At 42.9% G+C, this 20,524-nt stretch overlaps 1 protein-coding gene across 3 annotated transcripts in view; it reads right to left on the minus strand.

Annotated features, from left to right (window-relative positions):
- Window positions 1-20,524, minus strand: part of zbtb16a (zinc finger and BTB domain containing 16a) — a 124,015-nt gene that overhangs the window by 31,203 nt on the left and 72,288 nt on the right. For all 3 annotated transcript variants that reach the window (XM_028420742.1, XM_028420743.1, XM_028420741.1), the window contains exon 4: window positions 15,517-15,603. In XM_028420742.1, coding sequence (XP_028276543.1) covers window positions 15,517-15,603 — 87 coding nt within the window. The remainder of the gene's footprint in view (window positions 1-15,516; window positions 15,604-20,524) is intronic.

Genomic DNA, 20,524 nt, shown 5'->3' on the forward strand with positions numbered 1-20,524 from the left:
GCGTACATACAGAGTTGTCGTTCTTATATGCACGAGGATACACTGCTGAAAACTCCTACATCAATCCAAAAATTTCATCCAGCTAAGCCGAATGCTCTCATTCACGACGATCAAATTGGGATTCACTGAAGGCAGAAATGAAATCATTACTAAAAGACCATCATCTTAAGCCTCCATCTCTGGAGAGAAGTGAGAAGCCTGCTGCCCCAGATTGCCTAAAAATGCAGATAAGAAACGATCCTGCTCCAGAAATTGGTCCTGCAGGACTATTACATTGGAGAGATTAGTGGAAGATAATCATATAATGGCGATGATAGCACCGATCGCAACAAAACGGCCCCATAAAGTCACCTCTGAATAAAGAACAGGCCGCGATTCATATATGAGAGTGGGGATAAAGCAGTAAATTGCTGGTGCTGGGTAGCATGTGGGAGACATGTGTGTGTGTGCAAGGGGGGCCCTCACTGCTGCCTCTGGCCAGCAGGGGGCGCTCCTCTTTCTCCACACAGTGCACTGGTTTCCCAGTGGAGAGCCACAGCAACCGAGGGAAGGGGAGAAGTCCTCACATGACCTTCCAGTTCACAGGAGTTTGCCTTCAGAGAGAGAAAGCCTCTTATATGGTATATGGTGAAGCTTTAACAGCCTCAGTGTCCACTGCTGAGACAGTTAACGGCTAAGAATGGAGATTAGAAAGTAGTTCAGGGGGTCAGGTGTTTGTCACCGAGCTCTGGGGGGGTCACTGAGGGTATATGCATTGTTTCTCTCCAAGACCTTAAAAATAAAATATCCCACTAGTTTCACTGCTGATATGAGACAGTTCATCAAATAAAAGCAAACTTAAAGTGCCACTTATTACCGATTCCATTTCAGGAGTTAACAATTTGCTTAGTCTGCAGCCAAATCTTTTATGTTTTTGTTTATGTTCTTCTGTGCAGACGAGTACAAGTACAAGAAACTGGGTCACGGCAGCAGCTAAAGTCTAAAGAAGAAGACAAAATGAAAGTAAAATGAACTCGTCGAGCAGGAAATTAATACAAATATGTTATTCTATATAAAAGAAGCATTTAAAGTAAGAGCTCCTATTGAGATTAATGGGACAGATCAATCCCAGGTATTGGTCGTAGAGTTTTCTGGCTTCTTTCCAGACTGTGGTGCAAATTATAGCAAAAGGCATCACTGTGCACTGTGGGATTAATCATTAACGCCTGTACTGTCATCGTGGGAAGATGCACACAGACTTAGGTTAAATGATGTGTAGATTTTCTGGAGTGACACCGTCATGTTTTCTGGAAAGATCTGTTCCTTTTGAAGTGGATTTTTTTTCCTCCCCTCATATCTCCAAAGCTCACATCTTAACAGCCATGTGGGCCCAACAGCACTGCAGACCAGCAAGAAAAACATAATAATATTTGTATTTAGGGTGAGCTGTTCCTCAAAAACTGCTTCTGACATCCGTCCATAACACTTCAGCATTCAATGACAGGCCTCTATAAACTCCAAATGGAGTTCATTTAGGAAATCCTGTGACAGGAAGTAACAATGCATGGACCCTAAACGGGAAAAAAAAATATTTACAGAAGTGCCTGGAAACACCTGGACAAAACCTGACCTACTTGTTAGTACCAGTCATCGGTACACAGTGGTACAACATTGGCAGCAAAAGATTAATATGAAGAAATAGAAAAAGGAATCTTCATCTCCTGTATCTGCCCCGTCATCTCTATCTTTAGCTTCTTCTTCTTCTTCTACCTGCAGGCCATATTTCTCTGTTGTCAGATCCCAGGAAATTATAGTGCAGTGTGGGAAGGAGGGACCACTGGCTCTCTGACCCAGACTTGTTGCTATAAATCCACATTTGATGGCGGTGAGGGGGAGTTCTCCCACCTTGACCCCATCGTTTCCTCCGTACATCTGGCTGGCGAACGAGCTGACATAGACACTCAACGGCAACACACACCAGACACAAACACAAACCTCTCTCTCACTCTCTCTCTCTCCGTCACACACTTGGGTGGGCAGGAGTGTCCAGAAACAAATCCAGACTTTACACATATAATCAGATCAAAATTATCACAGATTTAAGGATTCACGATGAATGACACTGAACTTTAAGTGAAAAATTTCATGTACATCTATGATTTCTGCAGGTTTATGCACTTTACAAGCTACATTATCTAGAAGCTTCACTCTGATTGGCTCTCTGAAGCCTTTTATGTTTATGCATCCCACAGATGCAACTTTTATTTTGAAGTTTGTGTTTGAGCCTCACATTCATTCCTTTCAGCGCTGCGGGAGACTGGTCAATATTATTCCTCTTAGAGTCTGATTGAAAGTTCTTAAAGTTCAAACAAAACATTTACTTGAATGGAGATGTAAATATGTATAAAAAAAACAGCCTGCATGCACTAATTGGACAAACATGAACAAAGCGCAGACTCTGTGGTGGAATTCAAATGAAATACAGATCTGAGTCAAAGTGTTTTTGGGATGTTTAAAAGACTTTCTCTTGTTTTTCTTTTTGTTTTTTTTCTTCCTTTTTTTCTACCCTGTTTAAGATTCCTGGCCTTTCACCTGACCCCAGGCCTTAGCCATGGGGGGGTTGGGGAAGCCGGTCGCTTGCGGTGGTGGTGGTGGTGGTGGGGGGGGGGGGGTTAAAGTGTAATCCTGGTCCTGTGACCACAAAGGCTTGGCCCCTGAGGGCCAAGGACCAGCCACATTTTCTGAATTGCAACGTTATCCCTCAGCAAACCCTTCGGACTGACTACATTTCAAAGGATTATACGGCGGGGCGGCTCTTCTCTGCTCGGGTGTTCAAGGATTGCCACACAGCTCAAACTTTCTCTCTCAATCAGTTCGGCTGTTAAATTTTGTGTGTTCAGGGGTAGAAGTAGCCTTTTTTTTTTAATTATATTATCAGTGCCATCTTTTAACAAGAGGAACTGCCACATAGCATCATTACAACTGACACATAATCTAAACCACTCAGATGCTGGTATCTGAGTGTACAGCTAATTGCTTGCTTAAGTAATCCATTAAAGAGTGTTTCTGCGACTGCTTGTATGCTCTATTATCATTAGTTTTATTCTAAGGAAACCTTAACAAACCCTTTTTAACAGCAGCTTGGCTCTGAGCGCCTCTTTGCATTTAGACCTAAAGAATTTGCCTTTTTTTTTTAATAAAGAGCAACTTCAGAAGATAGAGAGAACTGAAGCGAAAGAGAGAAAAGGTCTAATTGACGCCTCCCCCATTTTCCCAGGGTGAAGATGAGAGGGAGGAGGGATGGAGGGGGAGAACAGAGGAGGGATGGGTGGGTGGATGGGTGATGTGACACTGCTCTCCTGGTATTGCGACTGTACAAAAGGAAGCAGATTTGCAGAAGAGACGACCCCTAACCTCTAAAGCTGCAGAAAGGGTCCTTTGGTGGCCCCCGGCACCACCCAATCAATCAGCTCTTAGAGCCTGCTGGTCAGCCGGACTGTAAGAGGACACCGCAGCCGGACAGTGGTCCCAACCCCCCTACCCTCGAAACATTCCTCGGTAGAAACTTTTTTTGGGTGAAGGGTGGGGGGGTTTCAGAAAAAGCTCAAAGTTGTTGTTTGAATACTCGTCCTATCTTGTTTTTCTCTGTCACCAAATTAAATTTTAGTTTGATCAATTTGGTAATTATTTGTCCGACAACATTTTGTTGTCAAAGCGCTCCAAGTATTTTTTTTTTTAAATACTTGTTTATTTTCCTGCTGCTTTCAACGGCGGCCACATTAATAAAGTCTGCTCATAAAAAGTGATGTAAAAAAAAAAAAGAAGAAAATGTCAAATAATTACAAAAACACACATAAACGCTGAATAAACAGAAGCAAAGTATGATGGTGATCTTGATGTATGATTTGGGCATTTTTGCAATTTTGTTTGCAAAGATCAGTTAAATACACATTTTTAGTCTTTTTAGTCTTAGTTTAAATTCTGTGCTGTTTCTTATTTTGTCCAACAGCTTTTTGTTGACAATAGTGACAATAAAGAACAATAAAGAGGCATGTGAGCTCTTACAATGGACCTCACACTGAAGCTGATTAACGTACACTGATTGAACACAGATGTCTTTATCATCTACTTTGGGAAACATTTTTAATGCTTAAGGATGAAACTGTATATTTATGATGGTATTTAAGAAGTGAGACTTCGGCAAATGTTGTCTTTACATTACAACATATGTGGAGCACACGTGAGCAGGAATCTCCAGTTTAAAAACGAAGGCAGTTCCAAAAATGGCCACTAGAGGCTGACTCCAAAAGTGAGTCAATCCCAGTAGATGTCCATGTTAAAATGTCCAACCAAAATATCTATTGACTGTTATTATTGGTGCATATGTGACAAGCAGTGTAATGGAACAAGTCTCTAGGTCCAGGGTTCGGTGAGCCTGTATCACTCTCCTGAATTTTCTCGGTAGCTGTAAAACTTAGTGAAGGTCAGAGAATAGTGAACAGCTGGTCGCTGACTCGTGCGTCTTTTGGCATATTTGCCCGTGAATAAATACATAATTAAATGCTAAATTAATTTTCCACAGGACATTTACATAACAGTGCCAAGAGAGCCGGAATGAAATGAAGGGCAGCAAAGACAACAAGGAAAGGTGCTCAGTGATCAACAAAGCTCCTAAAGACAACAGTGCATAAGCTGGTTTCCCTCAAATAAAATCATTATTGTTGCACAGAGCATTAAATGATGTACTCTCGTCAGCCTCCTGCAAGATCGCCGGGGATAAAAACTGGTATCCAAACGTATTGTACACTCTGTGCTGATTCATGTCAAGACTGGCATCATCATTCCAGCAATCAAAAGAAGATAAACAAGAGGAGACAGAAGCTTCCTGCTCCTTCACACACGAGCTGGGGCTCCAAACAAAAGCTTTACAGTTCCACAGTTTAATGCATCTCGTTGAACCAGCTCAAATGGACAATAATCACAGATGACCTGTGAGATTTGAGTCTCAACTTTGACCTGGTTTATAGATAATAACACAGTGAGTATGATTGCACAAAAAAAGAAGAAGTGTTTCATATGTTTTAAGTCTGAATTTTTCTTGTTGGTAAAATTTGTAAATTATTGGCTGCAGCTCAACCACAATTTCCTGGTGTTATGTAAAACCTTGTTCACGTTAACTCATCTTCTATCTCTGTTTATGACAGCTGTAAAGAGGAATGGCTGTAAATAGCAGCAGAGCTGGCGCAGGCAATTAATCAGGACTGCAAATTGTTATAAGAAGCACGACACACGATACCGAAGCCAACAGCAACAAAGCATTCCAGGTACAGCAGAGCACATGAGATGTTTAATGTGTAACAACAATGCTGCTGTATCACCACACCTGAGCAAACACGCTGAGCACTCATTGTTACTACGAACAAATAATGAAAGAAGAAGTGAAACAAGAAAGTTCAGCGACCTAGCTCTGCTTTTTCTCTTCTTCCGTGTACAAATTAACTCTCAAAGGATGCTATTTTTACTTTTTTTTCCCACACAAGGCTTATCTAGCATACTCTAGTGAGTTTTTTTTGCAGTTGGTTGCAAAGGCCTGACCAGGTGCCATCTATCAAAACAATCTGCTCTCAGAGGGAAACCTGCTATTAACTGATAAGAGTCTGCCCTCGGTGGGGTGTAATGGGTCCCACTTGAGTTCCTTTTCGGAGTATTGTCCTGGCAGGCCACCTCCAAGACAAACCCAACTCTGTGACTGCTCTCTGTTTCACTTCTCCCGTGTCTCCAATAAAGTACAGCAGTTACTTCACACCATGATATGGTCCTCAAGATTCGGCGGGGGCCCTGTTCAAGGTGAGGTGAGAGACTTCATTCCTCTGCAGCCATCAAGGAAAATCTTTGAACACTTTGAACAGATGACGGAGCTCTCTCAAGCTACATGTTAAAGGCCATGTTAAACATCTTATTATTATGTTTAAATACCTTTCAGGGACAAAACAATCCTTTCATACAGGCTCTCCTCATGTTTTTTTTCCACTATATGGTACAGAATACATCCTAAATGTAACACTTAGGATACACTAGGATACAAGAGCCTTCGTTGGACATTTCTACATCAGTTTCCAACACGTGCTGTCTTGCCTGTTTACGCACAGCTAGCTAACAAGTCATGACATCTAGTCCACATTTCTGATTTTCTGTTAAACGCCGACCTTTAACAGAAGCTGTTGCTGTATACATGGCATCATATTACAACAGCTATGTTGTAATATGTTTAGATTAAGTGGAGGAAAAAATAAAAAAAATGCTGAATATTAAATGCATGCTGCCTGAGGTGACCCGAAAGGAGGTTTAATAGTAAATGAAAAGTGGCATTAATCAGTGAATGACTGTGAATACTTCACTAACATAACACATAAACCAGAATTCAATAATAAAGAAAATTACACTGAGTGAGTAATCTAAGCTGTTTTCTTTGAGCGTGCCTGATAAGTAGCTCATTTCCTTTACAGACTGATGAAGTTTGCTCAACTGGGAGCTGATATCACATTGAAATGGAGTGATAATTAATTAGGTCTAAAAGTCATTTTTTTGTATAAATTAGGATTGTCTGGGATTTATTGCTTGTTTTCGTCTGCTGCCCTGAAACTGAAAAGCAGAGACGTCAGGCATCGTACATGTATGCACGCTGTCTCCTTCTAATAAACATCAAACCTTCAAAGTGACTTCTGATGAGGGAAGCCCTTTCTTTTCCTGTTGAGGCCGACTCTATTCATTGAAGCTATCTATGGGAAGGCTGCCAAAATGACCCATCAGAGATTGACGGGGGTTAAGCTCCCATAATCAATATGACACTGCTAAGTGCCCTTTGATTGAGCTGCACACAGTGTAAAAGGACATTTCTGTGAGGCCCGGCTGCTCTTGCCACTAAGAAACGCAGCATTTGTCCAAAGCTAAACGGTCTTCTGAATGTCATTGTCACGGGTACATTAACTTTTATATGAGTCTGAGAGACAGACTTGCAGTGAGGATGAACGGCCATTTTCATTAGCGTGGCTGCTCGGTGCCATTAAGGGTGCCGTCAGATGGGCAGGGACAGAAATAGTTTGCATGGGCTGCACAAGCAAAGTCTGGAGATCTCATTCCTTCTCTTTAAAATGTACCACAAGGAGCTGGAGTGGTGAAGGCAGTGGCTAAATTTGCCGGTGTGAAACCCCAGTGTCACTAGGCAACTGGATCTGATGGCTCCTTTGTTTGGGGTGAAAGGTTGGAAGCACTCGTACTAATCTCCTTGCTTCACAATTAAGGAACACAGGAGAGCTGCTCGAACCTCTTCCCGCTCTCAAACAACAACAACAAAAAGAAAAGGCTTGAAAGACTCCTCTATTGTGTCCTCCTCCTCAGCCCGTACCCCCCTCTCTCTCTCTCTCTCTCTCTCTCTCGCTCCTCGCTAATCGAAAGGTATTTGCACTGTAAATTAAAAGGGCCCTCGCGCGTTGCTGTTTTAACACCGACGCGCTCTCCTAAGATGTCCACAAACAGTTCCAATCTAATTACAGAGGGAGATTTACTTCAAATAACACTGTGGACAAAAGAAGCCTGGCTATTGTTGACGTGGGTCCAGTGTTCCACATCTCTTTCTCTCTTTCTCTCTCCTGGGCGAATCCTTTTATATTCAAAGTCCTCGTCTTGCCAAGGTTAAAATGCGATGGGATATCTGAAAGTAAAGGAAACCTCCTGACAAAAGCGGCCTTTTTTTTTATTCCCTGGATGGTGAAGGCCTTCGCTGATTTCCACTCTTCTGTCTCTTTCCTTATCTATCCCTTTTTTTTTTTTTTCCTCCTCTTAACCAAGCAGATCTTGAACAAAGCCGCAGCGGCTGACATGCAAATGTAACAGGGGAGAATAGCGGCGTCCAGGGGAGTTAAGATTGTCCGACAACAGAACGCGCTCGCCGGGGTTGCATTGTGACGTACAGCTAAGACACATCCTCAGGGTCGAAAAAAAGGGAGGAAGGGGATGGTGGATATTGGCTGGCCAGATTTGCAGCATGTCCTGCTGACTTCCATTTTATGGCCCGTGAATCGCAGAGCCCTCTGGGAGTCTATAATCCGCCCCCACCACCCACCACCCACCACCCTCCCACGGCCTATACCACATCATTTTATTGGTCTCTCTGCTGTCCCTGCTTTACAATGACCCATCCGTGTAGGGATTCTCCCGCTGCCAGACTGTTGCACCACTACACGGATATCCCCAATTGCTACTGGATCCCACCCACCTATTTCCCCCCTCTTATAAGAATACTACCTCCCTCTCTGACATGCTGTTGTCCCATGGTTTCCTGCGGCGATGCCTCAATGCGACTGTGCCCACCATGACACTAAGCCTCGGCGCTGAAGCTCTGCGGTACAGGGGCCCAGTTGGGTATTTCTCAATGAATGAAGCTGGGTGCGGAGGAACGTAGCGGTGCCAACTCTCATTCACACATTTTATCTCATTTACACACAAGCCACATATCCTCTATTCACGTAGGCCGCTGTGCATAACCACTTATGGCCGTGGCGGATGATTATTACTACCGGGGTGCTGGTCACACAGCAGCCCTGCTCAGTATCCATCAGCCAAACGGAGGATCTTCCTCCGCCTGGAAAAACTCATTTAGATCTTATCTAGGGAAAAATTTGTTTGCTGAGGGAGAAGGAGGAAGTTAGTAGCAGAAGTGACTGTAGTCGAGCTGCTGCTGCTGCTGCTTGATTTAATTTAGCCTTCGATAGTGTCTCTGACCACTTGTACTCTTCTTATTTTGGGAGGAGAGAGACAGAGAGAGTGAATGTGCCTAGGAGTGGGAGATGGAGGGATGCAACAAGGAGGAGGTATTTGTTTACAAAGTGAAGTGTGGGGGTCTCAGATGATCATCTTACAGGCATTTTGACAGTTAACAGACAGTCAATAAATTGTCATCTGTGTAGTTTTTAGGTGACTTTTGCACCCTGCGACCCAAAATGTCCTGCCTGAGCTCAGACAGACGGATAATCTGCCTCCGTCTACGGACAGCTTGCTCGCTTATGAGTGGGATGCTGAAACTGCAAAGCAGCAGCGCAGCGTGCTAATCAGCACTTTGACTCACCAGATGACACCAACAGGAAGCTCGACATGCTAACATTTTGTGATCAGAAGTCATAATGCTAATGCACATCTGCCCTTTTAACGCCGATCAGTGGAATAACATTCACACTCTCTGGGTCCAGTGGGCTGTTTTCCTGTCTGTGTGAGTGTGAGTGTAGCAGCAACACATGTGTAGCACCGCCTGCCCAGGCAGAAAGAATATTTGCTTTGCTTATCGCCGCCCTAATGCTCACTGACAACTTAATAACATCACAATTAACTAAATGCTAAACAGATGCCAGTGCTGGACTAATGTGATTGAGACAATCGGCACTTTTGACGTGACCCCTGTGTAGCGCTGCCATTGGCCTAATTTGCTTGAGTGACATGAGTGGACTGTGTGTGTGTGTGTGTTTGTATTTGAGAGGACTGATTGCAGGGCCACCGGTGTGAACAATTTACAGAGAAGAAAAAGAAGTAATGTGACTAAAAAGAGCTCCTTCTTTCTGACCGTCACAACCTCTCCTCTCCTCCCCCTTTCTGTCTCTCCCTCTCACCTCCCTCCCTCCCTCCCTCCCTTTCCAGCACTTTCTCTCTCTCTCTCTCCAGCCAAACTATTTCTGGCTTGAGAAAAGAAAGTGTTTACTCTGCGGCTGAGGCCTGCTGGAATCACGCTGTGTTCCCACTGGCTAAACCCACTATTGCCACTCCATGGTTTGCATATTTTCCCTGTATTACAAGACGTTAAAAAAAGGACAGAGGGAGATAAAGAAAGAAAGAAAGACAGAGAGATAAAAGAGTAAGAGCCTCCCCCTCCTATTATAATGTGGATTTTCTCTGGCACTGCTGTGAGTATGTATGTGTGTGTGTGTGAGCACATTGAGATGATTCATGTATAAACAGGAACACCAACAGTCGGACAACAAATTCTTTCGAGGCCTGTAGACTCCGGACTAATTTCTACACAAGTCACATGGGAGATGGAGTCCCTGTCGTTTCTGGTGCAGCAGCTGAACAACAGGCGACTACTCATTCTGAACGTGGCCTAAGTTTAATGTGTATAGAACAAAGTCTGCAACTGGTGCACAGCTTGTAAAATGCACACAGCCATTGTAGTGAAATCTGCATTTTATTCTGCAGACTAAAATAAACTTCTACTTATTGCTTACTTTTTTTTTGTTTGTGAGCTACTTCCTGTGACCTTTTGCTTTTCAGCACCGCGCTGCACTTTAATCAAGTGGAATGGGAGTGTGGTGGGTTTACCAATAAAACACAGGGGCTATAAATTATGGTGGGGGAACCAAACAAAAAAAAACAATCGAATGAAAAGAAAAGCGATGAAGATGGCTGGCATAGAGAGAGAGATACAGACAGAAAGCAGCAGTCCTGTACGGAGCAGAGGAGGCTTTACTGGAAATGCAAACTTAAGATGACACGTTGGTCGTCTTTAAACGAACACACACAGCGGTTTCACAATGTGACATTATGGTGTTGGACAAAATCCACATGGAAATAGCTGTTGAGACTGTTTACAGCTGATCAGAAGGAGGAAATGACACAGCAGTAATGGACTATGGCCCCGCTGCCAAATATACTCTGGCTGACTGTTTGTCCTCCAACCAGATCTCTCAAGATTTATACAAGTGAATGCAATGAATGGCTGTCTGCATTAAACAGTAACTAGCTGCTTCAATTTTAATAACACAATAATGTAGGCTATTATATATTCAATGCACTTTTAATATGCTATTAATTAAAAGACAAGAGTGCTGCTCTCATTTTTTGGACATTTGCACAAAAATCTAGGAGTGCAAGCTCAGAAAGAAATTAGAAAAGATTACGGTCAAGTGACATTATACAAAGATGGATGACAGATCTGTGACTGCACTAATCTGTCTCTTAAAGTGGCCACACCCTAAAAGATTAGGCCAGATTTAAGGTTGTTTGCAGAAGTTAGTTGGTTTGTGTGCTTCCCTTTGCAATTACACCACCAAAACACTAGTTGGCGGTGTAAAGGCTGCACAGACTGGCGCTGGATGTGTGAACACAATGCAAATTACAACAAGCATGTTTAGAAGGCTAAATAAACAGGTTTATAGTTTATTTCTAAAGGCAGACAGGAAATGGATTCACTTTGCCAGAAACCGCCCATAACTGTGGTTACCAATCAAGTTGGCTTCATTTTTTTTACAGGTTAGGCAGAAGCAGCTAAGAGGAAAACATCCATCTAAAATGCCAGAAATATTTGAGTTCTGATATCCATGCCAGCTCTTTAGTATTTGCACATCTACTGTTTTTCAATCACTTCAGATATCTCAAATAGTTTCGCTGCTTACGTATAAACTGCCTTATCATCAGCCCGTGAAGCACTTAGAATTCCACTAACCTGCACAAAATGTGCTGTACAAACAGTTTGATTGATTTTCTTGGCTCAATGAGATATCATGTTTTTTTTTTCTTTTCATTCATTCACTACAGTTCACATTTTGCCTCGGCAGCCTTTCAAAACAGTAATAAATAGAAAAAGCAGTTCAGATTGTTTGATGTCAGTATGCACACATGTTTATAATTGTGTACTATCCACTATAAAACAAGCCCGTCACCTTACGTCTCGGTGCATATGTTGCATAAAGAGTTGGAGGACATGAGACGGGAGTAAATGGGCTACGATTCTAAATGACAGCAGTGTTTTTCTTTAAGGATGAGAGCTCCGTGAAAGCCAGACAGACTGTGTTCTTTGCTTACAAAAGCCCTGAGGCGAGTCCCAGTTTAGAGGGAGAGAGAAAGAAACTCTGATGTGATGCCATCCAATTTGGGAAAATATGTGAGAAAAATTAGCCGTCAGTAGATGTAATGCAACTCACAAGTGACTTGGGCTCCTGAACACAGGCATTCCTGGATTTATTTGTGTATCTGTGTGTGTGTTTTTGTGTTGCACAACACTGCCAAAGAAGGCGATAGCTTGCAGTGTGTGTTTGTGCATGTGTATTTGCACGAGTTCAGTGGGTAAAAGCAGCCACATGATGTTTTGCTGCTAGTTTCCCTGGCATCCTGACCAACCGTACCTCCACCCCCTACACACACACACACACTCAAGCAAAAGAGCTTGCCCGTTATGAATGACGGTGAACTCTGGAATGCCTCGACGGCCTCCAAACCAGCCCATGGTCTCGGATAAACACTTGCTACATGGACCACATAACAGAGAGCGAAAGAGAGAGAGAGAGAGAGAGAGGTGGGCAAAGCGAGACAGAGACAGAGGTTGAGTCAGACTGCAGCTGATCAGGCCGACAGAGGGGACGCCACAATAGTTCCCATTCAGAGCGGCAAGAAACGGCCACAGTTTCAGAGGCCAAATATTGTCATCAGAGAACATTAGCCAACGGCTGAAGCGCTGCCAAGAGGCCGGCAGAGATCAAATCTGGCTTTGATGGCCAACAGTAACTCCTTGCTTTCAGCCCGTCTCTGATGTTTTTTTTTTTTGCGTCTCGGGTACTGTACACACAAATACATATTTGTTTTCTAGCTCAAACAATAACGTCCAGTTCAGCTGCTTTCTCCATCTTTGCATACATCCAACACAGAGATGAGTGTTACTGACAGAGGGTGAGATAAAAGCAGCAGCACGGAAGCTATTCTTAGGTTAGCTAAAGTCCACAAGGTCATTAAAATCCTCATCCTACATGTCACACTGACACGGGCCTAATGCTGTGCTGGGTCAGAGAAAATTTTAGGTCTGTGTAGGGCGTCATCTGATACGTAGCTACACACACACACACGCACACATGTATTTTGGGCTTCAAACACCTCTTATGTGTCCACTGGGCTTCATGAATGAATTCTTCTATTCTATCAGTATATCGATCATAAGAATACATGTCATCTCACAGGAAACGTCAAGATCACCTTTCACCTAATAAGAGACTCGGTTGTTTACATGTCTCTCTGTAAACAGAACAACCAGCTAACTGCTGTAAACTTCCACTGCTGAGCCTATGAATGTAACATGAAGCGCACCCAGAGACGCACAAAGAGACAGTATAATAACATTTTTGGGGCCAAATGTAAGAATGAATCTGAGGCTAAATTGCTATTTTATGTCTTCATTTCAACCAGAGTCTCAATCCTGAAAAGGATGCCTTGCCTTCAGAGAGTCAAATGTCAAGTGTTCCCCTCTGAAGCAGGGATGTCATAATGTAAATGTACACCGAGAATCAGGCAGCACTCTGATTTCTCATGCTTTTCCAGGACCCTGATCCTGGACGAGGGCTCAACACACAGATGATTACTATACTATTACTGCTGCTGCTGCTCCAGTTGTCTGGCAGGAAGACACGTCTGCCCCCCCCCCCCCCCCCCTTCACCCCACCCCACAACCCCTTGTATTCGTTCCAGACTGGAATGCCTATAATTAGAGTGCTCCTTTCCGCTGTTATGGCTGTTGAATCATTAGCCTCGTTTAACCCTTCTTTACCTCCAACGAGCAGATTGGCTGAGGGCATGCCCCTCAGGAGTATGCCCCCCCCCCCACCACCACCACCACCACAGCACCACCACTGCTACACCACCCCCTATCAAATGTTAAGGAGGAGTTGTGTATGTAGTGGCGAGGCACGGAAAAAAGTGGAGTCACTCCATGTGGAGCTGCTGCTACTGGGCGCCGGAGGGTCAGGGCCTCAGATGAAGGACAAAACACAAGATGATGATAATGATAATGTGTGGCTATTTTGGAGATCGGTTTCTGGCCTGACTGCACTCGGGCACAGCTCGTTGTCTTTCATCTCTTTTTTTTGTTTGACAGACTTGAGGAAAGCTGAAGGATGGTGATGACGACGGTGATTGGTTAGTTAGGTAGTTGGTGACCTTTAGTCTGCTGCAATCAAGGTGTCCCGATTTTAAAATATAAAAAATCTGTCGGGCTCATTGAGGGACCACAGAGGGTGAACTTTTTCTATTGTGGACATGCAAAATGCCACAAATTAAACTTCCTGTTGTAGCAAAACCAGATGGACCTGTGTTAATAATGTGTAAAGGGCATCATCAGGTGGTAAACAAACTGGTTTCAATTAGATATTGCTGTGAAATATTTGCCATATTTTGACCCTAACATGTCTCCGAGTTGCACATCTCAGTGATGGAAAGTAAAAACTGTATGTGAATTTCCATTTTGTGCCGCTGTGCACTTCCACTCCTCTACATTTCAATGGGAAATATTGCCCTTTCTACTATCTGCTCTTTATTTGACAGCTTAAAGATGACACTTTTACAGAGTGGATTGTAAAATATAACACACTGTTAAAAGATTTTTGTCTTCTGACGTGTATTCTGGGTCACATTTTAAAGGTCTATGAGTTGTTAACAGCTCCAGCAAACGTGTTTTTTTTCCCACACTAAACGTCTCACATGGTTTCATTTCAGTAAATGTTGACGAAAAAGTCCAAAAACTGGAAACAGATTTGTGTATCGGAACTTTGTGTTTTCTTCTTTTTTCTCTCCCATTAATCATCTGACGAGTGCTTTATCTGTTGTCCCACTATATAAAACTAGAGTTCAAATTAGCTCAACCTACAGCAGCTACACAATGATGCATCACTTTGCAACCAAACAGTACCTCAACATTGCTGATAAAAGTATTTTTTCCCCACTTGTAATAAGAGTATTTTTACTTTTTACTGTGGCACTTTTAGAGTCTGACTTCCACAATATGCAAAACTGCAATTGTGAGAGCTTATAATAGAATAATAATAAATAATATAACTGTGAGGAACACTTGGTGTTTCACACTGACTGCAATAGAACATGCCAAGAGCAGAACCATCTCCATGACAAAGTGGAGGTAATTTGAGACAATTCATTCCTCCGAATTAAAGAGTTCATCCCCCCCAGTCAAACTGTTCTGGGCCATCACACATCTGCTGAAGGGGGATTTACTTCTTCCTATTTACATTTTGGCACCTACATCATCCTCGTCTTCCCATCTTCATAGCTGAGCACTGATAAACAACGTTGGCCTGCCAAGTTTTCCCGGTTTGTTGATTACTGTTGGGTCTGTCTTGATTTAGGGCAAGTGGGACTAATCCAAGATGATGTGATCTATCTGTCTGTCAATCCATGGCTCCAGTTAGCCAAGGAGGGCTGAATGAGAAGGCCAAATGAGCCTCCACACACCACACCATACGCATGCTGATTTGAGGAGGAAACACAATGAGCAGACTGGAAACGAGAATGAGGACAGGCCTGAAAATTCAATATGAAACCAATACTTGCTTTCTTTGCTGGTTTAAAATAAGGCTGTGCCACACTCCACTAAACTTATCTGTACGAATTCAACCAATGCGAACATGTTGATGCAGCAGAGAAGCTCATAATCTTTTTGTTTATGTCCATGGCCATGATGATACGTCTGAGTGTGTGTGTGTGTGTGTGTGTTCGTACCGGTGTGGATCTGCCGGTGAGCCTCCAGGGATTCTTCTGTCTGGAACTGGGCGCCACACTGGTCACAAACTATGGCCTTCTCACCAGCTGGACAACAAGAAATGAGAGAGCAGATGCTTATTACACACTCATGTGCCACATTTAGAAATAGAAATAGAAATCAAGTTAGAGTGAGACATAATACAAGTCAAATGAATTAAAAGCAAGAAGGAATATAAGAACCAGAAAACCCCTGTTAACAGCGACACCTCTGGCCATTAAGTGAACTGCAATTTCCAATTTTATATTTATAAATAATAATATTCTCACTTCTGTGATATATTTGGTCGATGTCTATGTTTTGCAGTCTTGATGGCATTATGTGAAGATTAGACTTTCATTATTTGATCATCCTTTTAGAATGTAGATGAATATATTTTTCAATATTTGATTGATTAATGGCTGCATTGTACTATGTAATTGAGCCTATTTAGTGCTATAATTTGACGAGCCAATCTGAACGCCTTCAGACTGGCTCCAAATTCAATGAATATGCAAATAGTAGCTGAAAGTGTCATCTTCCTCCCCATACATGCTTAATGTAGGCTGATTTGCAAAAAACAAAACAAAAAAGGAAAAAGGTTATTTACTAAGAGCTTGAAAACAATTGTTTATGCAAGTAGATCAAGCATTTAGCCCTTGAGTTGTGGCCTGGATCGCCATGTTCACCTATATTTTATGAATGTTGTGTACAACCTTGTACAACAATAAAAATGGAGGCAAGAAGCTTGGCACACACACACACACAGGGTGCTGTTGAAGGGCTCAGGCGAATGACTTTTTATGACTTGGCAATGAGCACTGTACATGCCATACACATCACACATCAAACAGACACGCTCACACAGCAAACACGCGCGCACACACACACACAGTAACATCTGGATACTGTGTGTGCAAAAACGGACGTGCGCATGTGTGTTTGTGCATGTGTGCGTGGGTGTGTCTGTTTCCAGTGTAAGCACAGAGCGATCTCTCCTGACTAGACCTTGGTTTGTTCTTGGCACAGCCTCCTGGGTTACGACACCTCCAGAGAGAGAGAGAGAGAGAGAGCGAGCGAGAACACAATGAAAACAGGAAGCCAATTCTTAGATGACAGAAAAAAAAAAGTCAGGGAGAGGATGGCTTGTGTGGTTTTGCAACCGCAGTGACATTAGGGAACGGCCTGTACTGTAATAAGCCCTACCAAAAGCAGAAATGACACGGACCGTACATGACAGAGTGTGCCTGCCAGTAGAGTGCTTATGCAACAAGTTATGCAAAAGATGGTACGCTGCAGAAGTGAGCGTGACTAGATCATAAGCCACTGTAATGCGACCTATAAAGCTAGCACATCCTGGATCTGTGTGCAATGTCACAGGATACTGTATATTTCTATTTAACAACTTTAAAGACTAAATAAACCGAGCTGCTGCTCAGCAATGTCCCTTTTTAATTGGCTGCATATTCAAGAGGCATAATTTGCAGTGTGAGCCGTATGGCGCTCTGGTGTCAAATGCACAGATGAGCATATGGCCACATTAGCTGGCAAAAGCTTCCACTTAACCTTTGGAGAACGAGACATGTAGTGGAGATGTAGACAGGATCCCCCAACACCCCCACTGGTGTCCCTGATTTGCATTAATCATATACTGTAGTGCCTCTGCTGTTCTTTAACTTCTGATTTATCTGTAATTATTATTATTATTATTACGGAACTCTCCGTTAGCCTTGACTGGGCTCCTTCCATGTATTGATTCAAGCTTATTGATTTGCCCTTGCAGCAACCAACTGGAGCAAATTTTATGACCATGCAAGTACAACTCCATTTCCATCATGCTAAACTGATACTAATACACATTAAGTGAAGCAGGTCATGCACATGTGGAAATGTTATATTACTGCTCACCATCTGCTGATATGTGTTGCAGTGTTAGACTAAACAGATTATAAGAGAATCAAGTTTTAGTGTGCTGGAATTGATCAATCAATTGTCGTGTCCATCGCGTCACTGACAAATTATAGGAAAATTAGTTTAAAGTTACAATTTCTCTTCATTTGTTGGGAGCTGAGCTGCCCCTGAGCAGCACACACTCCTCTTTTTCCCTTGTGGCTACCAGATCAAGATGTGATATTATACTGCAGCTTCCAGGTGTGAATGTGTGTTACTGTATGAGGAGCATGCTCAGTGAAGCTAATCTAGTTTTATATATATAAATATATAGATGAATAGTCACCTGTGGCTGCCTGTAGGATCAGTCCTACAGTAGAGTACACTGTAATCAATAATAATGACAACAACAACAACAACAAGCTTAGCAGTTGTACGGCTACTACAAGTAAAGAAGCCGCCTCACTGACAGTGGTGCAACACCATAAGCAGTCTTCTGGGAGGCCAAGAGGCGTGTGCTAAATGGGCCAGGGATAGGGTTTTAGTGCAGGGCATGCCCCTGCTTGTGGCACAAGGACATAAATTGTGAGGGAAATGCCTGCATGGTGCCTTGCTTCAAGGAGAAAAGAGTTGTGTGAGGTCACTGTGGGGCAAAAAAAGTGGGGGGTAAGTGGGTGGGAGCACAAGAATCCAGGGTACGCACGGCTAGGCAGCCACCCAGCCAGCCAACCAGCCAGCCAGATGCCGGGCCGTCACTCTAGTTAGCCGGCTAAGTGCTAACAGGGGGGCCCTCTGCTTGGTTACAGCCTCCATCAGCCATGTTCAGGGCCAAATTAAAGTGATAAATCTTGAGGCCCCTTTGATCACAAGAGGGTGAGGTTGTTAGTTAGTAAAGAGAGGGTGACTGGGAGAGAAAAGGACACACACTGCTGCTAAATAATACACTCCAAGCAGGGGCCCATTTAAAGTTCCACTGTAGAGTCCAGAGTTTGCTAATTTTAACACTTGAAATGATTAGTTAGATTTATATTTTCAAACAAAAAGCGCAGCTCACCAGGAAACTCTGTATGAATGAAGACTCCAACGATAATGTGAAGTCTGTAAAAATGAACCCTGACTCTGTCAGCTACAGATTCAGCCCTGAGCTGACATAATAAAAAGTTGCACAACCCATAATGAGTGAGTGAGTGCATGTGCATTGGGAGGTGGATAGGGTGGTGATCAGGTGCCACATGCCACTGAGGCCGCTTCCCTTTTCGCTTCCCCCTCTGAAATATTGCACAACTGCTGTTGCAGGGCAGTATGGCCCAGTTATTTCATAAAAGCCAGTAAAGGAGAACAAGCTAAAAAAAAAAAGGTCCCTGTCAATCAAGTAAACTTCCTACAAAGCAGAGTCTAATATAACGGTCTGATCTGTCTTCACAGGCCTCTCTTAGGTTGTTGCAGCAGTGTTCATCTAAATGTGGCAAAGAACAGTAATAGGATACTATGATAGTTCTCATTTGTAAGTAAATTCTACAAAACATAAAAAATTATAATTATTAAAATAAAATGAAAGTTTTGATGATTTCCTTTCCTTTCAGGATTTTAGCCACATTGCAGCAGTTAAAGTCTGGAACAACAGAATTTCAGGTCTGCACTACAGGAGTCCCACAAGGCTCCATTTTGGAGCCTCCTTTGTTCAATTATGAGGATCAAGACAATTTGTTATCAAAATTAAACTCTCACAAACTGCTACAACATTCATTTAACTCAAACAATTTGCAGTGTAAATAGAATTTTGCTGGTTTTAGCTTGTTTTCTATTTTCCGAATACTTTAAATTTTTCCTCTTTTACACTTTTCTTGCTTTAAAAAGATGCATGATGCATGTAAACTTCAACATTTATGTGGTCATGCTCTTTATATTGACATATATATGCAAAATTCATATTCCACTTTCTGCCTGGTGTTCCTGTCATGAGGCGTGGGCTCTCATATAATTTTACAATCCTATCAACTAGGAAGTCTCTTCACCGCTGGTGTTCCTGTGATCACTGTTAGGTCTGGTCGACTCGAGGTACTCTAACCATTTCCTTGACATTATTCAAGAGTGTTTCACTTAAAGTTAACTGCTGTGGGCTTCCCTGAGCAGTGGCAGCAGCAGTTCACCACCGTAGACGTGATGAGGATTGTGGATTAGCCCGCTTCACGGAGGCCTCACAGGGAAGTGATGGTGCATTCCCTTGCCTGTAATTTCCACTGACATGCTAAGTGCTCATTCTCCAATTTCCCTAAATAATGTGGTGATGGTGCAATGTCCTATTTGTTATTACGCTCACTGCATGTGAGTCGCAAATGCAAACCCTCCCTGTGTTATGATGCAGAGAGGAGCAAGGGCGGGGGGGGGGGGGGGAAATAACCACTTGGGTATTTGTGGGTTGTGATGGATGTATTCGGATGCAACAACACACACTAACACCACACTGGCATCATCCAGTTCAATGACGTGATCTCATAATGACACCATTCAGCCGCTCCTCTCATTCAAAAGAATATGTCAGAGGCACAGAGAGGCTCTGTTGTTTGTTTGGGTTGATAGTGCTGCTTTTCTGTATTTCCAGTGGAAGAATCATTTTTTATGCCCCCCCCCTCTCACTGCATGCCAACACTAAGACTGACACTTGTTGTCCCAACCTACTTTCTTCCACAGGTAGAGCATATATGCTAAGTTTGCAACAGATGCAGCCTCCATTGGGAATCACAGTCTAAACAGAATCTTTCATCAAAGACAATGGCAAGAATTAAACATAAGAGTTACAGAGTCTGTCTTTGCTCATAGCGACACGCAAAAAAAAAAAGTAGGCCACCGTGTTGAGAGTTTAACATTTTACCCTGCACGAGAGATAAAGAGGAGGGAAAAACTTCTTTACCTAATGACGGTCATCGCTTCACAATGTGCTGAAGCCACCAACACATGACGTTATTAGTCATTTTTTTATATTTTAAGACTGATGATGTGATCTCGCTAACACAGAAACAGGGAATCGGAGCACAGACCTCCTGTTTGCCGTCATGAAAATGAGCTGTGTAATGGGCTCACATGCCCGCTTGCATGAGA

This window comes from Parambassis ranga, chromosome 14, assembly GCF_900634625.1.
Source record: "Parambassis ranga chromosome 14, fParRan2.1, whole genome shotgun sequence".
Lineage (NCBI taxonomy): Eukaryota > Metazoa > Chordata > Actinopteri > Ambassidae > Parambassis > Parambassis ranga.